Source organism: Anomaloglossus baeobatrachus, chromosome 3, assembly GCF_048569485.1.
Source record: "Anomaloglossus baeobatrachus isolate aAnoBae1 chromosome 3, aAnoBae1.hap1, whole genome shotgun sequence".
Classification (NCBI taxonomy): domain Eukaryota; kingdom Metazoa; phylum Chordata; class Amphibia; order Anura; family Aromobatidae; genus Anomaloglossus; species Anomaloglossus baeobatrachus.
In genome coordinates, this window is record NC_134355.1 from 650,253,611 (window position 1) to 650,274,164 (window position 20,554).

Here is a 20,554-nt window from a genome sequence, read left to right on the forward strand (position 1 = left end):
GCCACATAATCTAATAAACAATTCCTGCTGGACATGGCAATACCCCACATGTGACAGTAATTCAGGAATTGTATTTTTTTTCCGCCGTTCACCGTGTTTTAAAAGTGATAATACAGCTTTATTCTTTGAGTCAGGAGATTTTATTTTATTTATACAGCTCTGGCAAAAATTAAGAGACCACTGCAAAATTGTCAGTTTTTCAGATTTTTCTCTTTATAGGTATATTTTTTAGTAAAATGTAAATTGTGCTTTTATTCTATAAACTACTGACAACGTCTCCGAATTTCCAAGCAATGAATTTTACATGTATTTTTTGAACATGAGAAATGGTCAAAATAACAAAACAATGCACAGTGCTTCCAGACCTCCAATAATGCAAAGAAAACAAGTTCATAATCATTTAGAAACAACAATACTAATAATGTTTTACCTCAGGAAGAGTTCAGAAATCAATATTTTGTGCAATAACCATGATTTTTAATCTCAGCTTTCATGCGTCTTGGCTGCTTTCCAGCACTAGTGGAGAATCCTTAAACGCTTCAACATCAGGTGAGCATCTGCGCAACATCAACCAGTAACTTATTAATTTTAGAAATCTCATTGTTTTCTTCGCAATAGGAATAAAATCAATGATAGTCTTATAATGGGTTCATTTTTGGTTTAAGAAGGGTAGAACAGTCAATGCTCATGGGTTTTTTCCTATAGTTGATAATGTTCCAGGAGAACCTCTATCTTTAAATTAGAGTGAGAAGAAAGATTTCAAAAACAACCTTGAAAGGGAGGACATCGCAATCTTGTTAAACCTCATATGTTGTCTGTATAGTAATGATTGATCCATTTTCCTTAGATGATTGATGTTTCTCAAATCAGTTGCTTTTACTGTATATGTGGTGGTGGATTTTTTCTTTTGGTTTTGTGAGAGTAGAACCTAAAAATGAAATCCAATTTTTGTATAATAGAGCAGTGTACATTTGAGATCTGTATCCACTTGATAAAAAAAAAAAAAAAAAAACCCCAACATTTTAAAATTCATGAAGTTCAGACTAGTCTAAAGGATAAAGATGTTGTCTACGTACTTCTCTCACCTCAGTAGGTTTTGAAGGTGAAGGGATACGTAGACAAGATCCTCCTTCATGGACATGATAACTATATTTGCAGGCGCCATGTTGGCACCCATGGCGGTCCCGCAGTGCTGGACATAATAGTTGTCCCCAAATAAATAGCAATTGTTTCTCAACACAATTTCAATACAATCAATGCTTTTTGTTGTATATGATGTATTGCAAAATATACTTGTGTCAAAGTGTCATAGTGAAGTGTATAAAGATAAAAAGTCAAACAAAACCACAGCTTTAAATGGTGTTTCTGAGGGGTGTTGAAATTAATTTTTTTTTTCCTTTTACTTACAGCTCACCTCTGAATTACATGATATCCATAATGGATAGAGACTCATCTTAGCATTGTCTTACACTGATTTTTTTTTATAAATATCTTTAAGAAATTTAATATTTTTGGCATTTTTTTGTGAGGTGTTGGATTATTTTTGTCTCTAATACAGATGTGCCAAAAAAGTAGGAGCAGCCTTTGATTAATTAATGATCTTGTGCCAGATGACTTTCACACAGAACAGATCTCTGGAGAACATCATAGATCTACAATTGTATAATCACTTGTTGATGTTCTCAGAGGGGCTTCACTTGTAGCCATTACAATCACATTAGCCTCTAAATGCCGCTCCTATGTGGACACAGATTAGGGTTGTCCCACTCATTAATACAATGAGTCGTCTTCCATAGCCTCCAGGAGTCTCCTTCTCCCTGGAAGCCAAACATTTACATCTGCAGTGTTCTTCACCCATATTTTGAGCACGACCAGAGGTTCATCACCCGTTTATACCAATGTCCATTCAATACTTTTTTTTTTTTAGTCATTGTGGTTTTGTTTTTTTTATTTAAATATTGCTAAATATAATGTCACTAAATTATATGATATTTAATCCCTTTACAATTGTGATCAGATCTCAGAAATTAAAATATTTGGAGATATCTACAGTAGGAAAAAAAAAACATCTCCTTTAGATCAATCTATGATTTTATTGTAGCAAAGTCATTGAGAAAAAAAATTATATTCATGTCTAATAGTCAAAATTGAGACTTCAGGGAAAAGCAACATGTCAGCCCAATTTGATCCTTCTCCAAATCGCTTCACAGCGATCCTAAAATCAGACAACTTGTGGTATCGGGGTAAAGCTTCATCCTAAGAACATCCGGACATTAGAGCGGTGCTGGACTTTCCTAGTGGATTTCATATTGTAAGTCTGCAACAATTTACAGTTCAATAAAGATAAAGATTTCTAAAACCTCATCCCCACATAGCGGAAAAATCAGAGCTGGCAGTAGAGTTATGAGAGGGGTCCCCCTATATGTTTATTGCCCAACACCAGGAGTGACTGCTTTATTCATAACTACCATAATAATGGCCGGACTCTTCACTCTCTCCCAACAGCAGATTCATGTGTAATGACGGTGAGGCCGGTGGTCGGGAGAGACGGCGGCTGCTCAGCGCACACTTAAGCATCAATCACACGTGTGTGTTTTCCACAGATAGAACCTGCACCCATTTCAGGCTATGGGGCTGTTCACATGGACATGTTTTTGTGGAACAACTGTGCAAAAAAAAAAAAAATAGTCATAATATCTCTATTTCGACCCATTTAACAGATCAAAATTTGCTCATTCAACAGAAATAAATTACGGATATCCCTCGGATGACGTCCATGTGTCATCTAATGCTGTCCATTATCACAATTTAATGGGTTGGAGAAATTGGGCTTTTTTTTTTGCATAAGAGATAAACAGATGCCGAGTTTATGGGATAATCAGACACCGGGAGCAAAAATGATGAAGATCAGGTCAATCTCTCTGATGAAAAACAGAATATTATTCTAAAAGAAAATGGAAATGTGAATGAGGCTTTTGTGGAAATATTTAGATTCCGCAGGTAATGTCCACAGTGTATTACCACCGCAGATAAGAGGGGATATATTACACATCCCATCCAGATGCTACATAAATCTGACATCAGGTCTGGGCTTTTAAATCAATTCTGATAGAGAATATATTAGTTTGATTGAAGAAGAAACTATACTTCAGTATATTATATAAATATTTAAAAAAAAAAATCATTTTCTAAAGTAGGTATAATATATATATATTATATTATATTTATTTATTACAAGTAAAATTTTGTATGGATTTTAAGTGAAATATTTTTGCCTCCTTATTATCCACAGGGTTTGATAACTTTCTAGGATATTTAACATTTGCTGCAAAAAGCAAAAGAAAAAGCTTAAACCCCAACTTAGAATTTAAAAGAAAAATAAATAAAACTGCCATCTCTGCGGCAATGTGGATTTTGGGAGCCTCTACTCATTAGATTGATCTAGAAGGAAATGTCTGATTTCCCCCATATTGAATGACCGATATTTGTGAGGTTAGAAGGAACCATTCTACATTTCCACCAATGAACATTAATATAATGGATCAATCACTGGTCCAGAGTGGTGGATTTTTGGGCAGATGATCACTTCTCAATGCCCCAAACACATCACTGAAGTTAGACAATATTTTTTTTTTATTTTTTGGGCAATTACTGAATTATCGCTCCTTTCCCCATTTTCATCTAATGTGTTTAGGGCTTTACCCTTCATTGTATGAGCAGATTTACTATAGGACACATATATACAATTCTGTGATTTCCATGTAATAATAATATTAGTTGGGCAATACTATTCTACAAGATTTGCTGTCTCACTTTGTTGCCATAAACACCTGATACAACATTCTTCCATAGAACGTGTAGATTTATGTAAAACATGGCTGACTTCTCTCTTTTGGTAAAAGCAGTAGGAGGTCAGGGAGGTGAGATGTGAGTGGAGGGAATAAAAAACTTCAGAACTCATTACAATGCCAATTAATTAGCAATACAAACAATACTCAGGTGGGAGCCTCCCTGATACCATTAGGGCAAAACCAACTCATATTTACATCAAATTAAATAACAATTTGGTGCCCATGAATGTCCAAATTCTAGGAGACCTTCATCAGTAATTCAATGGAGATTTTTTTTTACAACCAATTGGAAAGAAGGATTGACCCTACTGCCAGGTAGCAGCTTCCCTACAAAAGTATGGATTCATGGGTCTTCTGGAATTATTGCTGAGAACGTCTCTTTGGAGATAGAGGTCCTAAGACTGAACCATAAGAAGCGAAATCTCTCAACGCAATGGAGCAGAACCCAACAAATCAACTTAATCAGAAATCTAACCCAGGTAAGACTCTTCCTCTATAGGATATACACTGGGGTTATTTATTATGGGTTTGGGGTCTTCTTGCCATATGACCATACAACAATCATTCTCCTTTCTAGTTACATTATACCAGTCAAAGATTCTACATTTCTTACTTGTCTTAAATCACCAAAAGCATAAAAACTAATTTCTAAATAAATACTTCAATAATAATGTAGAAAACCCAATGAAATAAAACCCCTCATTTACCTAGTGATACCAATGCAGACACCCTGGACGTCCATTACCGGGGTTGGCCTCCTCGAGGAGACATCCCGGCATCCAGGACCTCACCTCCAGCATTCCTACACATGTTATGATAAAACCGTTCATATTGGTCGCATTAATATGAACCTTGTTTCTTATGTATCAGATATATAGACAGACTGATAAATTTAATAGCCAGAATTGCTCTATTGTTGTCAGTATGATCTGATCTATCACAGAATTTCTGATAAATCACTCCATACCTGAAAATCAGCAACTACTTCATTTAATGGGAACCAGTCACCAGGTTTTTCCCATGTAAGGTGCGGTCACCATCTTTGGAGTCTCTTTTACATAAATACTGGAATGCTGTAAAAAAGTCCCCATTCAAGTCCACAGATCCCAAAAAAGACCTTTTATTGTACACACAAAATGGGATCACCGCAACTGCGAATGTAAAAAAAAAAAAAGTTTTTGTGATCTGCAGACTGGAGTGGGAACTTTTTCATAGCTTTCAAGTATGATGTAAACTAGGCTTTAGTGGTGGTGGTCGTACTTTATATGGGGGAAAACGTGGTGAATGGATCCCTATAAAATACATGTCAGCATTAAAATAATTAAATTGCAGTAATCAGTACATAGCTGTGTAATACAGCTGGCATCTGCCTGCTATGGTGCATGCTCAGCTCCTGAGCCTGCTCTATACCTTTGTCGCCCAACATGACAAATATTTCCATTATGTGTTAATAAAGCTTATATTATCTTAGCAGATAGAAGCCTGATGACCTCCTCTGACATAGCGGACATGTCACAAGACGACATTGGTGGTGCTGGATGCCGTAATTTACCCCTGATTGAAATGGCCAACATGGAGAATCCCATTGACCTTTGTAGCCTGGAGTTCCACAAAGAGCTTGGAGATGGAAGCTTTGGACCTGTAAGTGGGAATTTATCCTCCATGTTCCCCAGTGTATCCTGCACAATGTATATACAGGAGGAATATTTATATATTCATTACAGATCGTTCATATGTAATAACTAGGAAAATCTAGTGATCTACTACACAGATCTACATTATAGAGGAGATAATGTTCTGATCTGTTGTGATTTTTCTCCAGGTCATCTTGGCATCTGATCCGGTCTCTGAAGAGCTGCTGGCCATTAAAATCATAGAAAAGAGTCGCTGAACTGAGGACAAAGTCAGTACAGAGATCGAAGTCCTGAAAATGGCCAGCGGGTGTCGCTACCTAATGTCTCTGCGGGCATTTACAGAGACACCAATTGAGTATTTGATAGCCATGGACTATATGGCCAGAGGAGACCTCTTTGACCACATGGCAGTTTCAATGCCATTTAACATGGAGACAATAAGGTAAGTGTCTTATACTAAAACTTAATCCGCTGCTCGTACACTATGGTCCTAGAGCAATGGACACTGACTACAGGAGAAGATGACAACATTAAAACAATCATTGTGTTCTCTCCACTGATCCATCCTCTACTTTCTACTTCACAGACTCTTTGCGGCAGAGATGGTGTGCGGAATCCAATTCCTGCATGACCACGGCGTCATACATCGGTAATTAGTTCATCTTCATAAATCTGTCAGCTCTGACTCTTTGTGGTCTCCTTTTAGATCTATGGTAGAACGTTCTTTTCATGAATTATCCTCAGTGTCTGCTCCTTCTCCCTGCAGTGACCTGAAGCCAGAGAACATCCTCCTTGATGACAATGGACACATCCGAATCTCTGACTTCGGATTATCAGCTGTGAATGTGTTTGAGGAGGACACATTGGATTGCTTTGTTGGTTCCAAGGGTTACATCGCACCAGAGGTAAGGTACATCTGTGAGACAGACGGTGATAGTAGACCTGACGGATACTCTAATCCCAATATATCCTGCTTAGATCTAAATCAGACTGGTCCTCCTAGCACTTGGGTTTATATCACCTTTCTAATACATTCAGCTCATCTCCTATCCTATGTTCCCACAGGTAATGGGCGGTGAGGAATACAACTGTCTGGTAGACTCCTTTTCCTTCGGCGTCATCTTATTTATGATGACTTTAGGGGACAAGTCTTTCTACAGCCGAGGGTCAATGGAGGAGTACCACCAATCTTTGCATGAGGACATCCCTTCTTTTCCACCTGGGATTTGCTTTGTAGCCATCGATCTCATGGAAGGGGTGAGTTGGATTACAATGGATAGAAGATAAGATGTTGATAGTGTATAGACATTGTGTAATAATTCATCAGTAATAATATATAATATAATGACTAATGGTCTTTCATTTTCTAGCTCCTCTGCAAAACTCCAGTTGCCAGATATGCCATACAATCGTCCATCACATCACACCCATTCTTCTACTCTATAGACTGGAGCGACATGGAGTCTGGAAGAGCCGACCCACCATTCCCATATTACTATGTAAGTACGACACATACAGACCTCCATAGTGTTATCACTACCCAGTAACATACATACCCACTATATACCTTATTGTTATATCCCTGCAGTATACTGTATATATGTGACGAGCTGATTCTCAGACGTGTACATTTCTCTACATACAGGAGTATTAGGCTAAGAAAGATCAGCCCCATTCCAGCGACAGCCAGGAATGAAGATTTACTTTAATTGGATTCTTTTTTTTTGTCTCTTTTCTGTCCTCTTTTTGAGTAACCCTGTCTATACCAATTGAATTTGTTTCCAGATTACTATTATTACTTTTTTTGTTTGTTTTTTTTAATTTTCTTTGATGAATTCATACAATAAAATATATAATTTTAATTAAGATTTGATTTTCTGGTGGTCTTTACCTCTGAACAATTTTTGCCACACATCTGCTCATAGGGGGCTTTGTTTCTCTTTGACACCATATTTATGGATTTTTTTATTATGCTTTCATTGGATGAGACAAATAAATTGGACTTTTCTGTTTAATGGACTGTCAAAAATGGACAATGTGGTGGTAAGAAGAACACCGGATATAGACAAAAAGAAGCCAGAGGCTGCTCCTTCATCTTCCTGAACATGGTCAGACAGAAGGAAGCGGCTGCTCCTTCACCTTCCTGGACATGGACAGACAGAAGGAAGTGGCTGCTCCTTTACCCTCTTGGACATGGACAGTCAGAAGGAAGTGGCTGCTCCTTTACCCTCTTGGACATGGACAGACATACCATATGGCTGATTGAACCGGATGTCAAGAAGTGGCACATGTGTAAGCCAAGGCCTGAGGAGAGGAATCATCATCCTCTGCTCCTTTCTATGAAAAGCATCCTCATATACAGACTTTTTGTCATCTTTGCATATTAACAACTTTCATGCAAAATAAACATATAAAACATCTATGGTGCTTTTCATTATATTCTTCTCATATATAGAATTGCTTTGTTATATTTTTTATGAATTTGCAGGGATTGGACAAGGTATTTTGGTCCTCTTACTATACAAAAACCCTTCCCCAACTAATCCCATGTAATGGAATGGGTCAGAAACTAAGGTATCAGGACCCTTAAAGCAGCCCCTCCCGCCCGGTCAGGTAGGAAGTGCTGATGACCATTTCTAATAAAATTGTTTATTAAAAAATTCAAGTAAAAAATGTGTATTTTAGTTGTGAGGCTGAACAGGGAGAGCAATTTTACAGTTAGATATAGAATCATTGTTTGAGGACCAGTTACCCAATACAAGGGACAAATAGTGATTCATCCTTGACATCCGTTATTCTAAAAGTCAAACCCAAAGACGGTCATGGAAACAAATAAAGCTGAACTATAATGGGGGTGGTTTGGTTTATATTAAGGTCACGCAAGAAATGCAGCTTGCAACAAATCTGATGCTGGTTTTAGTGCCATATTTCTGCTTGGCTCCAACATGGGGAAGGCCGAAAGTAGCCCATGTCTTGCGGGAGTTACCGGCAGAGCAGGGATCGGATTGCAGCTCGTCTGCTCCTGTCCTGGGCAGCACTCACATCAATTGTATTTGTGCCGCCCGTGTAGCGGTCGAAACGCTCGGATCCGGGGTCTGCTGTGGTTCGAGGGTCTCCGGACCTGGGGGCTCGCGGCCACTTCAAATGAAAAAGGGGGTATATTTACAGGGGATAAGAGTTTGTGATGCCACCCGTGGTTCGCAGTATAGGGAGTACCGTTGCTGCCGATGGGAGTACCCGGGGGAGATGGAGTGGGACAGCCAGACTACGTTCCCTCCACGGGTAGGGGAGGCCCCGGGACTCTGGATGGTGAGAGGTGGTGTAGGGGAGCACAGCGCTGGTTGGAATCAGGGGAGGACCACGTACTCACTCAGGCAGTGTTGGTGATGATGTGATCACTAAGCAGACTCTGACAACAAGGTAAACGAAGTCTCTGGGTGCCGCTGGCCTCTTCGGGGAGCTCATCCGGATGTCCATCCCGTCTGGTACTGCCGGAAGGTCCAGAGCCTGCCTCTGTGACAATTAGAAATGTTCTGGTGACCCGTTGGCTTAAAGCTGTCCGGGCCCCGCTCTCTACTTGTTGGTAGTGGAGCTGCGCTCTCAAGGCCTCAAGCTTGGGATTTCTGTGGGCTGCATGGGTTGGAAAGCCCTATCCCCCTCGTTGCGCTTAGCCCCCGATCTCTGAGCTTCTTGGGGACAGTCCATAGAGTCACTATCGTCCACAGGTTAATTGCTGGGTTGCCTGAAGCTACTCCCCAACCTGGGGTCCTGTATCCCGCCGTGCTTTCGGTCCCAGACCAGTTATTGGGCCCAGGATGCTGACCGTCCTCCAAGGCCAGGTCTAGGCACCCAGCCTCAATACTCTGCAACAGGTTCTGCGACTGCTTTGGGCCCAGACCACCATCTGCGACCAAACCTGCAACATACAGGGAGCCACATACTCCCTCAGATCCTCACTTCTTGAGGGCTACTACTGCTCTGTCTACTTCCCTCCCACCAGTCTGCCTGACCCCTAGGTGGGCTGCCCTATTCTAGCTAGGCAGCCCACTGGTGTGCCTGACAGGGTGTGGTGTGAGATGTGGTTGGGATTTGGACGCGGATGGAGGCAGTACCATAGGTTGGGAACCCAGAACCATGAGGGGTTGAGTCCTGCACCCTAGGGTAGAAAGTGCAGTACCCTGTGACGCCCTGACTAGTCCAGAGGGCATCACATATTCACATGTTAAATACACAAACATTTTAGTGCAGGGAGAGAGCGACAGCCGAGGTGATAGCATTGAGCAGTGTTAGTGAGTCACCTTTGTGCTCATCTTTGTGGTTGTGCCCAGCCGTGAGTGTGCTGAATGTCAGCAGGCAAAAGGAAAGTGTTGGGTGGCTATAGACTTTCACCAATGTCAGGGGGTTTTTGTTTTTTTAAAATTGCACCCATTTGAGGGAGGAAAGAGTTAGCACCCTAGGTAAATGACTACCCTGCCTACTCCTCATCCCCGTCCTGGGTTCATGACAATCAATATGCCCACCAAGAAACATTTTACATGGGTTCTCAACCAACCTTTTCCAGACTGTCACATCTTTCTATTCTGGATGAATTTCATCCAAAGCTGTAAATTTAGCGGGTTTTGATCACTAAATTATGAGTAAGGAACGGCCAACTCCTACTAGACACATAATATTGAGTTAAAGAAGTATTATGTGATAATTGAGTGGTTGGGAGAAATTGGAGTTGGCCAAATAAAAACTGGGCAATCTTTGTTGATAGGGTATATCACTATCTTATGTGTATAGGGGACTTGACAATCTGCCCAGAAACAGGATTGAGCTTGAAGATATTCAAGAAGGTTGGGATGTTGGCCAAGCAAGCATTGTGTCAATAGCTTTTGATAGTGTTTGGGGACCTTATTTCTTATGAGCATCCAAATGTCAACAGTTCTCATCAAATTCAGCTCAATCTGTCAATGGTTTTGATAACATCCATGCGTGTGGCGACTTTACTTTTATGTCATAAAAATGGCCATCTAAAAATATCTGTATACCACTAATTCCATGAGGAAAAATACAGTACTAGAAATTCCCATAATATATCAGTTTTATTACAAAAAAATTACTTAAAAACGGAATAAACAGTATAGTTTTCCAAACAGGAGATCCACTAATGGGACCCAATTATATCCACTGTTATTTATGTATTTTACCGTTATTAATAAGTTATTAGTAAATAATATAATTTATGAAAATGGATTAAATAGCTATATAGGATATAATCAATACATTAGGCAGCATTCCCATGGTACTTATACAGAAAAATATAGCTACCAAAAAACCCTTAAATATTTATAACCATCAAAAATAAATGCTAATGGAAATCAAATTACCTATTCAGGCTAATGTAATAAAGTGGATACTGTGCAAGTTTGGGTCTACCAGGTTTAGCCTTTAGTCAAAAGTTTGGATGGTTCGTGACCCAGACTTGACCTGAACTGGTCCACGGACCCCAAAGCCCATATAAGGCAATGGAGGCCTAAACATGTGTGCAATAAAATGGTAGTAATAAGGACTAGGGGGCTGCAAAAGGCAGCAAATTCTTCCTTTTTCTTCTTAAATACTTCTGGTGATTTACTAATGTACTGATTGTGGTTATGGTGATGTATTCATAGAAGTATCCCTTTAATTTTTTTCGGCCTTTGGGATTGATGCAGTATTGCAATGCAGCCCTTAGACCAAGAGATGTTGTGCACTCCCGCTCTAGTGGATGGTGAGATATGGAGCCTGAAAGTTAAAAGTTCAAAACATTGTTACCCTTTTGCTTGTATTATAATAATGCTATAAAACGCTCCACCTTTTCATTATTCATTTCACTAATGTTCACCGTGACTTTAAGACTTGTTTCATTTCACAACATCTTCTGCACTCATTTACAATCAAATAATTTTTAATCCTTTCACGTCCACTCTATTTATTTATTTTATATAATTAAGTTTTAGATTTTCATTTTACAGTGTATTCATTACTTTTATTTTTGCAGTTAGTAATATTTTTCCTTTTTTTCTTATGCAACCCATTTACAAAGTATTCATAGGACAACATCATCCCAAACTGAACTTCTTTTTTTGGTTGTTTTTGTAATTTGGATATGAAACCCTTTTATTCCAGCTAGCCCTCATTCTCCTATTAAGTGCATGAATTTTACCTGAATTATGGAAATTAAAAATTGTTGTACTATGATCCGTGGAACTATGTGTAGCCCTTGAAAAAACAGTTTATGCTGATGAGCATCTTGAGATCACCGTATATGTGTAAAACACTGACCAGTCACGTCACCTCCGACATCACTGCCACTCTTTTTTCATCCTCGGGTTCCCGCTGACACACACACGTCATAACAGTGATTTACACTGGTTATAACACACTGCACTTACAATTCACTGACCTCACATCGGTGATCACAGGTAAATCATATTTCCTATATCTGAATGCTATTTGTCTCTCTATATTTGGTTGTTCGTATGAACATTTGACACACTCCTGAAGAAGCCACGTTGTTGGCGAAACATCTGAAGCCTGCAGCCTCTTCTGCCATCTTATTCATAATTTGGGAATGTCTAATGCTCACATATTCTTTTTCTTCTTAATCTGGTATCTATAATTATTTATTTGAATTTATCATACTTTATATATTTAGTGTTCTTTTATTTTAATACGATTGTCACTGTTTTCATATTACTCTTTTGACATATTACCCTTGTATATATCGGTCAGCGCTTGTGTTTCCACATTTATTTTCTATTGTTGAGATTTTGTTCTCTGTGAAATAATTTTTTTTTTCTTTTCCTTTTCAATTGGTTTTAATTTGCGCTTGTGTCTTTGTCCATCTACTGTATCTAGTAAAGCTTTATACTGTTTAGTATTCAGTTTGTTTTCTTATATCGGTGCTGGTGATCTCTTACACCAAGAATCTTTGTTCTTCATGGTTTTATTTGGTGTCTAGCACAGCACTATGGCTTGGATGGGGCAGGTCTATACTTTTCTTTCCAATGTTTGGCTTCCAGGGAGAAGACACCTGAGGCTATGGGAAATGCCTGATTATACTAATGAGCCGCACAATCACCAGTGTCCACATAGGAGCAGCACTTGTGCCCATTAGCATCACATTAGCCCCTAACAATATCAACCTGTAGTTATTTGATATACTATGTCCCAAGAATGACAAAAGTATATTAGGAGTGATACCTTTATAGACTAACCAGGAAAATGATATTAGCAGCTTTCACAGCACAAAGGCTCCTTCTTCAGGCAAATCACAAACCTGTAGTTATACAACTGTAGATCAAGGTCATTCTCCGCAGGAGATCTCTGTTCTGTGTGAAAGTCATCAGCACCGAGATCATTGATCAAACACTGCTCCTAATTGTGAGCTCATCTGTAATAGGGACAAGGCCGAATACTGTGAAGACCCCCATACACATTAGATAACGGTCAGTCAGTAGATCTGATCTATAGATGAGAAATAAAATAGCACATGATAGATTAGATATACAGTGACAGAAATTATTATTTGATCACTTTTTGATTTTGTAAGTTTTCCCACTGACAAAGACAACAGTCTATAATTTTAAGGGTAGGTTAATTTTAACAGTGAGAGAATATCCAAAATAAAATCCAGAAAATCACATTGTACATTATATAAATTTATTTGCATTTTGCAGAGAGAAATAAGTATTTGATCCCCTACCAACCATTAAAAGTTCTGGCCCCTACAGACTACTTACACACTCCTAATCACCTCGTTACCTGCATTGCAGACAGCGGTCTTACATTGTCACCTGTATAAAGACTCCTGTCCACAGACTCAGACTCTAACCTCTACAACATGAGCAAGACCAAAGAGCTTTCTAAGAATGTCAGGGACAAGATCCTAGACCTGCACAAGGCTGGGATTGGCTACAAAACTATAGGCAAGATGTCGGGTGAGAAGGAGACAACTGTTGGTGCAATAGTAAGAAAATGGAAGAAATACAAGATGAGTGTCAATTGACAAAGATCTGGGGCACCATGTAAAATCTCACCTCATGGGGTATCTAGAATCATGAGGAAGGTGCGAGATCAGCCTAAAACTACACGGAGGGAACTTGTTAATGATCTCAAGGCAGCTGGAAGACGTGTCACCAAGAAAACCATTGGTAACACATTATGCCACAATGGCTTAAAATCCTGCAGTGTCCGCAAAGTCCTACTGCTCAAGAAGGCCCATGTGCAGCTAGCCCGTCTGTAGTTTGCCAATGAACACCTGGATGATTCTGAAAGTGGTTAGGAGAATGTGCTGTGGTCAGATGAGACAAAAATTGAGTTCTTTAGCATTAACTCAACTTGCTGTGTTTGGAGGAAGAGAAATGCTACCTATGACCCAAAGAACACCATCCCCATTGTCAAGCATGGAGGTGGAAACATTATGTTTTTGAGGTGTTTCTCTGCTAGGGGCACAGGACTACCTCACCACATGAAGGGCACAATGGATAGAGCCATATACCGTAAAATCCTGAGCGACAAACTCCTTCCCTCTGCCAGGACATTAAAAATGGGTCAAGGTTGGGTCTTCCAGCACGACAATGACCCAAAAAATACAGCCAAGACAACAAAGGAGTGGCTCAAACAGAAGGTCATGAAGTGGCCTAGAAAGTCTCCAGACCTTAACCACAAACAGCCTCAAAATATTACTGATTTTGAGATGATCTGCAAAGAGGAGTAGATCAAAATTCCTCCTGACATGTGCGCAAACCTCATCATCAACTACAAAAAATGTCTGACTGCTGTGCTGCCAACATGGATTTTGCCACCAAGTATTAAGTGTTGTTTGCCAGAGGGATCAAATACATATATTTCTCTGCACAATGCAAATACATTTATATAAATTATACAATGTGATTTTCCAGATTTTATTTTTGATACTCTCTCTGTTAAAATTAACCTACCATTGAAATTATAGACTGTTAAAAATTTACATAAGTTGAAAAAAGACCTAGGTCCATCCTCTTCACCCTTCCTCCACTAATTATACATTTTATCATTGTGATTTATAACCCACAATGTTGTGTACTGAGGAAATCATCCAGATATTTTTAAAAGCTGTTCTAGTATCTGACATTACAGTTAGAGCAGTCAGACGGTGGAATGCCGACCACAAGAGGTAGTAATGAACCCTTTCCTATTTAGCTGCCGGAATCGCTTTTCTTCCACTCGCAGTGAGTGCCCCTGGTCCTTAGTATTGTCTTATTTTTTCCACACATGCATTTATACATATAAATGAGATCTCCTCTGAGATGTATTTTCTCTAAGCTAAACATATCTAACTTTTTCCAGCCTCTCATCATATGGGCGGCCTCCATTCCTTGTAGTCGTCTAGTTGCCGCTTTTGAACTGACTAACTTCATTCTATATTCATATTCTAGATGTGATTCTAGAAAGCGAGAAAGAATCTTTTCTATGGAAAACGCCATGTGCAGAGCTGATCCATCACAGATAAATACTGGTTAATAAAGTACATTTTCATCTATCCATCTATCTAATCTCTATCTATTCTACCTACAATATTTATGTAGATGGATGGAGGGATATATGGACAGGAAAAATCATGGAAAGTGCTGAAATATCACACGTATCACAAACAGTCAATCTACTTGCAAAATAAGTTGTAGGTATTTAACGACAACATATAATGTACCGAGAAACGAGAAAAATGTGAAGAGGAATGATTGAAAAAGCAATTCCCCCATTTATTTTTTGTGTTTCATTTTTCTCCTGCTCATTGTGCGGTAAATGATCTGTAGTGCGGATTATAGAGACACCAAACTTGTGTTTATTTCTATTATTTACAATTCTTTCCTATAGTATATGTAGCAGCCACACAATGCTACAACACGGCAGGACGGACATCATACAGTCTGGGTTCAACATGTAGGAAAATGACTCCTGGGACATTTTGGGGAAATGGCCGCACCACTGGGTCCACCACCAAATCCATGTAAAATGGAGAGATTACAGGGTCTGGCTGCCATACATTAACCCATGTCATACCATGAAAAAGATCTAAATTTTATAGTTTGTAGTCATTACCCCGGTTTCATCTCATGTGTTCGGGGCTTTACCCTTAGTTGTAGGAGCAGATTTACTATAGGACAAACAATTCTATTATTTCCATGTAATATTAATATTAGTTGGGACAAGACTATTCTACAAGATTTGTTTCCATAAACACTGGATACAACATTCATACATAAATGTAGATTTACATACAAACATGAATGATAAAGAAGATAAAGGAGATACATAAAGGGAGATGTGACTTTAGGGGGGGTAAAATAACTTCAGAATTAACTACAATAGCAATTAATTAGCAATACAAACAATACTGAGGTGAGCTCCTCCCTGACACCATTGAGGCCCACTGACTTTGGTCAGTCTCATCACAGGTGAATAAATGACAATAGGGTCTACATGAATATCCATGTTCTAGGAGACACATTCATTAGTAATTCAATGGAGATTTTAGACAACCAATTGGCAAATGAGGATTGAGCTCATTACCAGGTATCTGCTTCTCTATATAAAGCTAAAAGTTCATGGGTCTTGTGGAATTATTCCTGAGAACTTCTCTGTGGAGATAGGACCTCTCAGACTGATCCCGAGCAAAGAGAAATCACTCTTATTGGAGAAGAAGCCAACGTATCATCACCTTCACCAAAACCCAACCCAGGTAAGACCACTCCTCAATAGCATACCATTAGGTTTTTTTATCATGGGTTTTCTTGCCATATAAAAACTATTAATCCCCTTTCTAGCAACATCAGACCAGCCATAGATTCTTATTTTCTAACTTGTCTTAAACCAAGAACATAAAAATAATCTCTAGATATAAAACACATTTATTTTTATGGAATCATTTAAATTTAATCTTAATTTTGACACTTTCTTTGATTACAATATCTCCATGTGAAATATTTATGACAACCAACATCCCCACCAAGATACGTTTTCAAGAGTTGTCACCCATCCTTTCCCGGAATGACATCTTTCAGTTTCATTGGCTTCTAATTTATGATGGAGCTTAATTATAATGGAACATTCCCACAGAACTCAGGATTGGGATCACCACATGATGTTGTATTAAACATATTCCTTATATTTCCTTTACAGTCCTACTGAATTTCTGTTGGTTAGCCCAAGGAATCAACAATTTTCAATTAACAATGGAGACCGTACTTCAAACCTTGGAATTTCAGGATATTTCCGAGTGCTACGACATCATGAAAGAGCTTGGCCGGGGGTCGTATGGAAGAGTTCTACTGGCAAAGGACAAAACAACAGGTATGTGAACACAGCCTACATACATGACTATCTATATTTCAGTCGACAATGTATGGGATAAATTATGTATAATAAATGGGGTACAATTTATATAGCCTAATAATTAGCTTAACTAGTCACAGAGATGAGATATTTACCTGTAGATCACTGGCAGAGCTAAACTATGTTAATAACATCTGACGTAAAAAAGCTCATACACATAGGAGAAAAGTCATCCATACCTGCAAAATCACTAACTAAGAGGGATAGGGAATTCCTGAATCTGCTCAAAGATATGATTTTGAAGAAAAAAAAAAAAAATAAAATGTTTGGACGTGTACAGGGAGGTTTGAAGAAATAGATGTTGGCCAACTAATTGTTGGGTCATCAGCTGCTGATAAGGAGACCTTATTCCTTATGAGCATCCACATGTGAACAGTTCTCATCACATTCAGCTGCATCTGCCAATGGGCTGTAGAAAAATCTCCAAGTGTGTGGCCAAGTTTATTCTCTTATGTCACACAATTTGCCATCTAAAAATATCTGAGCTCTGCACCATCTAATGTGTTACTCACAGAAGATGTCGGGAAACACAAAGATCAATGGAGTTCAGTCTCCCAATACTTTTGTTCTCACTGACGATAAGTGTCTCCCAGATGAAGCTGGCAGTGGGTCTCATAGAGAACATATAAATGCTTGTGAGCGATCTGGTGTTCAGCGTTAGACAGCCACGGTAAAAATTATCTGGCAGTCACTTATCTCCATGGAGTAAAAAAGTACCATGAGATTCAATTTCAACCTCAGCCATGCCAAGCGTTCCTATGTACGGGTCAGTCGGGAGAGATAGGTGTCCGCTAAATCATAAGTTGTGTGTATTCCTCAGGATTATGTTTTTTATGTTCCAAAAAAAAACAAAATTGCAAATTGAGTTTATATCTTCCCGATCCTTCTGTTCCGACATCTGTCCAGACATTTGTAATGACTTCATCCAATAGTGAGCAAACCTGCCGAAATTATCTGGTTAGGCCAACATTATCCCAATGTGCATGGTAGCCTTAATCTGCATTTCCCTGAGTCTCCTCTAAAATAACTGTTTGGTTTAATCAAATCTACATTTAATTTTGAAAGAAAAAGGGGATAAGTGGCCGCCAACACACATCTGGTGTCAGTTTTAGAATGACTGACTTAGGGTTAAACCAGTATAAATCCAAGCTATCCCTGAACTACCATAGTGGTCTGCCTCAGAAGTGAGATCGACAATTAGTGATTCCACCAGAAAAAAATTCTCATATGTACAGCCAGTGATGATGGAATGTGTGTGAATAAATGTTTCTATGGGAGATCATTATATATAGAATTTATTTTTATTTTTTTTATTCTTTTTTTTTAGGAGAACAAGTGGCAATGAAGTTTGTGAGGAAGGACAGAACGTATCTGGACACCTTTCTGAGGGAGCTGTCTTTCTCAAACTTTCTGACCACCCTGACATTGTTAGGACCTATCCAATTTTTTTATGCACGCGGGACCACTATATTATGACGCAGGAGCTGGCACCAGCGGGCACCTTGCAACATATTATCCAAAGTAAGGTAAGAAAGCATGGCTCTATAGGTTATCCTATAATATACCAATACTTTATCTCCAACCTTTTTTATTTTGTAATAGACCCCAACAGTCATGCGGAGAATCTAAATACAGCCATATTGGGAATACATGGTCTATGGGTAGAAGAGGGTTACATTACAATGTTTTATCTACTGCAGCATCCCCTGTCCCAACAATAGACAAATCTTCAACGTTTAGTATTGTTGGATTAGATAAGGCACTACACTAGAAAATCTCATGGTATTGATCTGTTTTCTGCAGGTTGGAATTCCGGAGGATGCAGTCAAAAGATGCGCGATCCAGATATCCTGTGCTCTCGACTACATCCATAGCAGGGGATTGGTCCACCGGGACTTGAAGCCGGACAATGTTTTACTAATGGATGAAGACTGTCACCACATCAAACTGAGCGACTTTGGTTTGACCCAACGTGCGGGAACCTGTGTGTCAGCAATGTCACACATTATACCTTACATGGCTCCAGAGTTGTGTGAATTGAAAAAGGAAGAATCGTTATTGTTGAGCCCCAGTATAGACACCTGGGCCTTTGGTGTTCTTCTCTTTGTTATACTCACTGGCTATTTTCCCTGGATTGAAGCACTGAAAACGGACGCCTTGTACCAAGAGTACATGGATTGGAAACAATGTTCGGACTTTACTCCACCACCTGTGACATGGAACATCTTGTCTAAAGAAGCTTTGAGCATGTTGGCCAACTTTTTCGCTCACTGTCCCTGTTGTCGACATCCAGTGCGTTCGATCTTCAGCTACCTCCATTTTCCTTGGAAAATAAACATTGCAGCACACGGCAGCCACTTGGCAGATGAAGAGGAGTTGGAGATAAATGTTGTGGACAGCTAAACACGTGACTTTTGATAAGTACATTGCCTCACTCTTCAATCCTGGCTTGTATGTTGTTGTGTGTTATGGTGCACTGTTCCCTTATACTTCCCAGTATATTCTATGATACCAGCCCAGCTTTATTAGCCACATCAGTAGCAATTGTATCCTCGTACAACCTCATAGGCACCAAAGATTTGCATTATAATTTATACTTTATTCCTTTTTAAGGCTTTTTTTCATTTTTTTCACATCTTCGTGCTCCAGTAACTTTTCACCCCATTCTCTTTATTATTATTTCTTGGATTTTTATCTCATTTATTGTTATTGTGTATATTACTTTTAACATTCGGTTGTTCAATAAAGTACATTATTTTATCTTTATTCATGGACCCTTTTCTTGTTTTTTATTCTTCTCCTTTGTTTTAATTTATTATGACACTCGGTCCCACATTTCCAATGTAGTCCCCGATACACCAGTGTTGTCTACTTAGACATTATTCTAATATATTGATTTCTTTTACTTTGTGTATCATTTTCATCCCTCTTCTCCCTGTGATGTATTAAAGAGGTTGGCCACTACTTTATCATTGATGACTTATCCCTAGGGTAGGGAAATCGGGAAGAGTCGAGCAAAGCGCCAGAATTGGAGCATCTAATGGATGTGCCACTTCTGGGGCGGCTGTGGGCTGCTATTTTCAGGCTGGGATAATTCCAGGGGGAACCTGACGCTGTTTTTTTTAAAATGATTTATTTAAATTTTTCTTAGAAAACCGCATGGGATCTCCTGTTTTTGATAACCAGCCAAGGTATAGCAGACAGCGGGGGGCTGCAGCCACAATTGTCAGGTTTTTTATTTATTTTTTTCACACCAACATCTTCCGCATGTAATAAAAGCATGTTGATTGGCTTTGTTGCAACCTATCAATCAACTTTATTAGGATACGAAAAATACCAGAACACCAAACTCAGACAGACTTTTTTTTTCATGAAAAACCCCCTCAGTGTTTGAGTTAGAGACTCGGACACCCGGTGTCCCGTACAAACCCTGAAGATTGTCTTTCGGGTTTGCTTATCCCTACGCATAGCCAATCCCAGAGTGTGATCAAATCTGGGATTAGATTCACAGATTGTATCTTATCTGTATTTTAACCCAGATCTTATAAAATCTGTATTTTATCCCACTTTGTGTATTTAATCCATGAGCAAGATAAAATGTTTTTTTTTGGTTTTATTTTTTTAATTGCAGCATGATATACATTCTGCGTATTTAATTCCAGCATTTAT

The 20,554-nt window shown here is 38.9% G+C and overlaps 1 protein-coding gene across 1 annotated transcript; it reads left to right on the plus strand.

Annotated features, from left to right (window-relative positions):
* The first annotated feature begins 5,781 nt into the window (after positions 1-5,781).
* Positions 5,782-19,288, plus strand: LOC142297357 (ribosomal protein S6 kinase alpha-6-like). Its single transcript, XM_075341588.1, is given in 10 exon segments — positions 5,782-5,927; positions 6,192-6,390; positions 6,551-6,742; positions 6,856-7,028; positions 14,929-15,008; positions 16,140-16,232; positions 16,673-16,843; positions 18,213-18,287; positions 18,290-18,411; positions 18,689-19,288. Coding segments are annotated over 10 exon segments (1,851 nt in total).
* The last annotated feature ends 1,266 nt before the right edge of the window (positions 19,289-20,554 follow it).